This window comes from Podarcis vaucheri (assembly GCF_965113315.1).
Source record: "Podarcis vaucheri genome assembly, chromosome: 16".
In the NCBI taxonomy this organism is placed as follows: domain Eukaryota; kingdom Metazoa; phylum Chordata; class Lepidosauria; order Squamata; family Lacertidae; genus Podarcis; species Podarcis vaucheri.
This window is the reverse complement of record NC_138754.1, coordinates 1549871-1556143: the sequence shown is the minus strand read 5'-3', so window position 1 is coordinate 1556143 and position 6273 is coordinate 1549871. Positions and strand designations below refer to the sequence as shown.

General features: G+C 44.6%; 1 protein-coding gene across 1 annotated transcript; it reads left to right on the top strand.

The window, feature by feature from the left end:
• Window positions 1-1019: 1019 nt before the first annotated feature.
• LOC309521673 (vomeronasal type-2 receptor 26-like) lies at window positions 1020-3912 on the top strand (the record flags this gene model as incomplete). Its single annotated transcript, XM_082204383.1, has 3 exons — window positions 1020-1097; window positions 2704-2830; window positions 3011-3912. The coding sequence occupies 3 exons, from the start codon at window positions 1020-1022 to the stop codon at window positions 3910-3912; spliced, it is 1107 nt and encodes a 368-aa protein (XP_082060509.1).
• Window positions 3913-6273: the final 2361 nt, after the last annotated feature.

Here is a 6273-nt window from a genome sequence, read left to right as displayed (position 1 = left end):
CTGTAATTCTTAAAAGAACCACATCTTACCTTCACAATGAACATTGCTACAATTGAAATTAGCCTTCACAAAACATTTAAATGAATATTGTGTTCCACAATGTCGAACTTTTGTATATCCTCATGAGCAGGGATTTTTTCAGCCATAACTCAGGGGAACTCAGTTCTCTCCCCTCTCCAGGGGGCACCATTGCTATTCCAAGGGAACGAGGGAGGTGTTTGTGGTGAGTTCCAGCACCTCTTTTTCTAGAAAATAAAGGTACCCCTGCCCGTACAGGCCAGTCGTGTCCAACTCTAGGGTTGCGCGCTCATCTCGCTCAAGAGGCCGTGAGCCGGCGCCGTCTGAGGACACTTCCAGGTCACGTGGCCAGCGTGACGAAGCTGCAGCTGGCGAGCCAGCACGAGCGCAGCACATGGAAATGCCATTTACCTTCCCGCTATAAAGTGGTACCTATTTATCTACTTGCACTTAGGGGTGCTTTCGAACTGCTAGGTGGGCAGGAGCTGGGACCGAACGACGGGCGCTCACCCCGCCGTGGGGATTCGAACCGCCGACCATGCGATCAGCAAGTCCTAGGCACTGAGGTTTTACCCACAGCGCCACTCGCGTCCCTTTTCTAGAAAATAGTACAGCTCATTAATTCGTTTTTCCTTTTTAGCTCCATCCATTTTGGATAAGCTTGATAAACTGACTCATTAAAAGAGACGCATTAAAAACACAGAGAGAAAGACACTAACATACATCTTTTAAGGAGACCATGAACTATACCTCTTAAATATTAAAGATAAACACTCTATTTGTACAAATATTAGCTATATTTAATTATTTTTGGCATCTTCATTTATTGCTTTTTTCCTCTTCAAACTTAGGTCCACCACTTTCTGGGAAGTATTTCATTTAATAATAGTGTTGGGGAAGAAGTTTCCTTTGACCAAAATGGGAAATTAATAGCTGGATTTGATATCGTAAATTGGGTCACATTCCCAAATCAGTCATTTCTGAGAGCCAAAGTTGGAACAATGGACCCACAAGCTCCCCCAGAGAAGAGGTTAATCATTCATGATGATGGTATCATGTGGCCCAGCTGGTTCAACCAGGTACGAAGTTGTTCTAGATTTTCTCTAGTTTTTTTCTCAGTCCAAAATCTGCCTCCCTGCAACACATTGAATCACCATCAATTATCAGACTAGATATATTAGAGAAAACACCTGTCTGTTCGAAAGAAAGCTATTGTGTTTCCAAGTCTCTTTGTAGCGGTATCTGAGCTGCAGAGTGTCACTAGTCTATTAAATTCAAAGTGTGGAGTTTGGAACTGACAGGGTTAAAACTCCGTGGTGTCGTGTATCTGGGAGGAGCCTGATGCAGGGCCGTATGTCACAGGCTTTGTCTGTGAGAGTTGCTTTCACTTCTGACTGAGTGAGACTGAGAGAAGCAGCTTGGCACAGAAGCTGCGTGTGTGCTTTTGGAGAGCACAGCAATGGCTGAATGTTCTGATGGATTTATCGCTTTGTAAATAAACACTTCTAGAGATAAGAACTGAACTGTCTTTGGACTTGATTTATCCCTCATCTCACACGGATGCAGGACTGTTGCTAACTCTGCTCCCTGCCAGGTCAGCTCCCCGAACAGAGCTGCACAGTCGGGAAGCCTGACTGAACGCAGGATTAATTTCTCAAGACAAAGTAGCCCAGTATGTCTTTTAATTAGAATATCCTTCCTTCCTTCCTCCTTTCTTTTTTCTTTCCTTCCTAGTATTTTGCATGCGCGCACACCACCAATCCATTCTGGAGTTATTTGGACCCAAATCAAGTGGGGATAAGGCTATGTTTGATTAGGGTTCTTAAAACTCCAATTGAACATACTGTCAGAAATGCTCTCCACCTTTCTTTAGACCATACTTCAGACCCCTGCAGTCAGGATTGGACCATTTACTCAGAAGTTGGTGAGCAGAGGGCTCAATCCTGCTCAATTTGATGGCACCCCAGGTCCAGGAGCGGCGGCAAGATTGTGCGCAACCTCGCTGCTGCTCCCGGAGCTTGCGGGGCTGGGGGCTGGGGGCGGGGAAGCCCGAGCTTCCCCCAACCCCAGCCTCCAGAACAGACAGCTATCCGCAAGCCTGCCGAGTGCAGCAGGAGCTCCCGCCGCGCTCCGAAGGCTTGCGGATGGCTGCCTGAAGCCTGGAGAGCGAGACCCCTCTCTCTCTCCAGGCTTCAGGGAAAGCCTGCATTCACTCCATAGGACGCACACACATTTCCCCTTCATTTTTGGAGGGGGAAAAGTGCGTCCTATAGAGCAAAAAATACGGTAAATTGTAGGGCACATGCAGGTGATGAAGAAGGTAACTCTAGAAACAAACGGCACTGAAAGATTGCATCAAGAGCCAATGTTCATGTCAAAAATGCTTGAGCAATTTCTATAATGAGATATTGACCCAATAAGCTTTCCCCTGAACATTTTCTAATTTGATAGAGATTAGCACTGCCATGCTAATATCAGTAGAAATTTAAATACTTACTAATATGGCTTTCATAAAGGGAAATGTACTGGAGTTCCAATGCTATAATTAGTGCTGGATTAAAGGTCATCTTTAGAAAAAAGCACAAACCTCTAGAAAGATTTTGCTTAACTCTCATGTTTACTATTAGAAGATAGGTCAGTGAGATGCAAACTCCTAAACAATTTCCTTCTTTCATTTATGAACAGGCACAACCCACTTCTCTGTGTAATGAGAATTGTCATGTAGGTTATAGAAAGAACAAGAAGGAAGGAAAGCCATTCTGCTGCTATGATTGCCTTCCGTGTCCAGAAGGGAAGATCTCAAACAAGGAGGGTAAGGAATGCATCACACACTTTAATTTTACCTGTGCATCAGAAGCTCCTTTCTCTACTGGGAAAACAGTGTGGAAGTAGCAAATATACATTCTGGCATCTCTTAGATGCACGGTGCCAATTTGGGGAAAGAAGACCTTTTAAAAAAAATAAGATTTATTTCTTCCTTTTTCATTTTCAGACATGAATGACTGCGTCGAATGCTCTGGAGATCAATATGCAAACAATGAACAGGATGGCTGCCTCCCCAAAGACAAAACATTCTTGTCTTATGGGGAACCGTTGGGGATCAGTTTGGCCACATTTGCCCTCTTCTTTTCCTTCATCACAGCTTTGGTGCTTCAAATATTCACAAAGCACAGAGATACTCCCATAGTTAAAGCCAACAACCGCAACCTCACTTATATTCTCCTCGTTTTCCTCCTGCTCTCCTTCTTTTGTGCTCTGCTCTTCATTGGCCAGCCTGAGGAAGTGACCTGTCTACTTCGACAAACTGCTTTTGGCATGATCTTCTCAGTTGCCATTTCATGCATATTGTCCAAAACCGCCATTGTGATTCTGGCTTTCATGGCCACCAAGCCTGGCTCCAGCATGAGGAAGTGGCTGGGGAAACCATTGGCCAGCTCCATTGTTCTTTCCTGCTCCCTTATTCAAGCCACAATCTGTAGCATATGGCTGGCAACTTCTCCTCCTTTCCCAGATGTTGACATGCACTCAATGACTGAAGAAATAATACTAGAATGTAATGAAGGCTCCACTATCATGTTTTATTGTGCCCTGGGATTCATGGGTTGGCTGGGCATTGTGAGCTTCACGGTGGCTTTCCTAGCTAGAAAGTTGCCTGACAGTTTCAATGAAGCCAAATTCATCACCTTCAGCATGTTGGTCTTTTGCAGTGTGTGGCTCTCCTTTGTTCCAACCTACTTGAGCACCAAGGGCAAATACATGGTGGCTGTGGAGATCTTCTCCATCTTGGCCTCCAGTTGTGGGTTACTGGGCTGCATCTTTTCCCCAAAATGCTATGTTATTTTACTGAGGCCTGAGCTGAACAGCAGGGAGCAGCTAATAAGAAGACAGTTTTAAATAATCCAGAAGTCTGAATCATGCTCGTAATTCTGGATGTCTGTTCTTGCTATTTTATTTACATGTATGTCATTAGAAATTAGGAATACTCTTGTCCCTAGAAATTAAAGAATCAACAAATAAAAAAAGAATTAACAGGTAAACAATAGTAAACAATAAAAAGATCTGGAGAAACCCCAAAGAGCTCCTTTAGGAGAAATTATGAGGACACAATCAGGGCAGTAGTGAATTGCTTGATTATTTCCATTACTGCCACTGACGAGGATCAGTACAGTGATGCCTCTGGTTACGTACTTAATTCGTTCCGGAGGTCTGTTCTTAACCTGAAACTGTTCTTAACCTGAAGCACCACTTTAGCTAATGGGGCCTCCTGCTGCTGCCGTGCCACCGGAGCCCAATTTCTGTTCTCATCCTGAAGCAAAGTTCTTAACCCAAGGTACTATTTCTGGGATAGCAGAGTCTGTAACCTGAACCGTATGTAACCTGAAGCATATGTAACCCGAGGTACCACTGTACTGATTCTGCGGCAATGCCTTTGAGCACAACTGGCCTGGTCTGTTTGCAGCAAAATGGGCAGCAAGACAGGGCATGCTCCTCCCTTGTGATTTGTCCCTTCTCCTATTTCTTTTTCATGCCCCTTTTAAATCTCAGCTCATTGGAAAGTGCTTTATGCAGCCACCCTGGTTTTCTTTTGATGCAGCCCCTTTCCTCTGTTTTTTTGTTTGAATTGTTTGCACTTGTGTTTTCAACATCTCACCTTTAACAAACCCTCATCAACCTCTCTCTCTCTCTCTCTCTCTCTCTCTCTCTCTCTCCCCCTCCCTCTCCCTCTCCCTCTCCCTCTCCCTCTCCCTCTCTCTTACAGTTTTCTGGCCAAGTGATCTCATACAGTGGTTCCTTCAGCTTTTTGAAATCAGCTATCTTAAATTCCAGAGTGTGTGTGTCTGACTATGCTCAGATTTTCCTTTCTTCTGTATAATGAATCTCCAGAGGATGTGGTCTCTTCCTCCCAGAGTTCTCACTACTCCCACCTCACTGACCAGTTCTTCCTTACTGGTGAGGAGCAGGCCCGAGATAGTCAATCCCCTTGTTGCTTTTTTTCACCTTCTGGGAAATGAAATTGTCAGCAAGGCAACTGAGGAAATTGTTGGCTTTACATTTTTGGCAGTTTTATTTCCAACAGATAACAGAAAAGCTGAAGTCTCCCATGACTATTATATCTCTCCTTTTTAATGTTTGTCTACTCTAGGGATGGTAATCCGTTCTAGAAAGGCAATCAATCAATCAATCAATCAATCAATCTTTATTATGGTTAAAGACTAGACAACAGAAATAACAATAATGGTGTCAGGGACACTTTTGCTCTGAGAGACAGCGAGGAATCAGAAGAGGAAGAGGGGCAAGCTGAGGGGAGTAGAAACTTGAGTCCTTCGCACAGTCAGGAAGAGATAATCTACCCTCACTCTGGAATGCTGCCTGTGGAATCTGAAAACAATACAGAGCAAGCTGGAGTAGAATGGGAGGGGTTTGACTCCACTCCAGATGAGGAGGGGTTAACAGAACCAGAATCCCCTAAAACCAGAACAAAGAGTTGGGTGTTAGAACAGTGCAAGACCGGAAAGAGGTGGAATAGGAGATGGGATATTTCTTGCCTTGGCAGGAAACGGAAGCCAGTCGCAGCAGCTGACTCCAACAGTGATTGATGTGTTAAGGATTTGTGAGCAAAGAGACAATGGGGAGGCTCCCCGTTTCCTTCGACCTTGCAGAGAAATATTTGAGGTCATTTGGGGGAGACAAAATGGTTTCAGGACTTTTTTCTGTGGAGTTTCAGACATGTGGTTTATACATTTACGTATGTCAGCGGTTCTCAACCTGTGGGTCACCAGGAATGGCTGCATTTGGTGAAGCAGACAAAGCTGGTTTATTGATCCTCATCCAGTCCCCAACTGCATCAAGACACTGAAGAGCTCAATTGGCTAGACCGTGGGGCTGATAATGCAAAGTCTGCAGGTTCAAGCCCCATAAGTAACGGCTGCACATTCCCGCATTGCAGGGGGTTCAGCTAGGTAATCCTCAGGGGCCCTTCCAACTCTATGATTCTACCACCGGGGATGAAAAAGTTACGGTGTCCACCCCCAAGGCTATGAACTCACCGGTTGCCCTTATGTAAGTTAGTGACCATGCAGATCAGAAGAGGCAATGGGGCATCAGACACACAGAGTAAGGAAACAAATATTGGTGTGCATTGCAAATAAATGCATTGAACGAAAAACAGGCTATGATTGGATCCTTCCATTCTTTATTTTTGTAGTCATCTACATTTGAGCTTGCAGGATAAGGTCTTTTCAAGGTGGTTTTGAG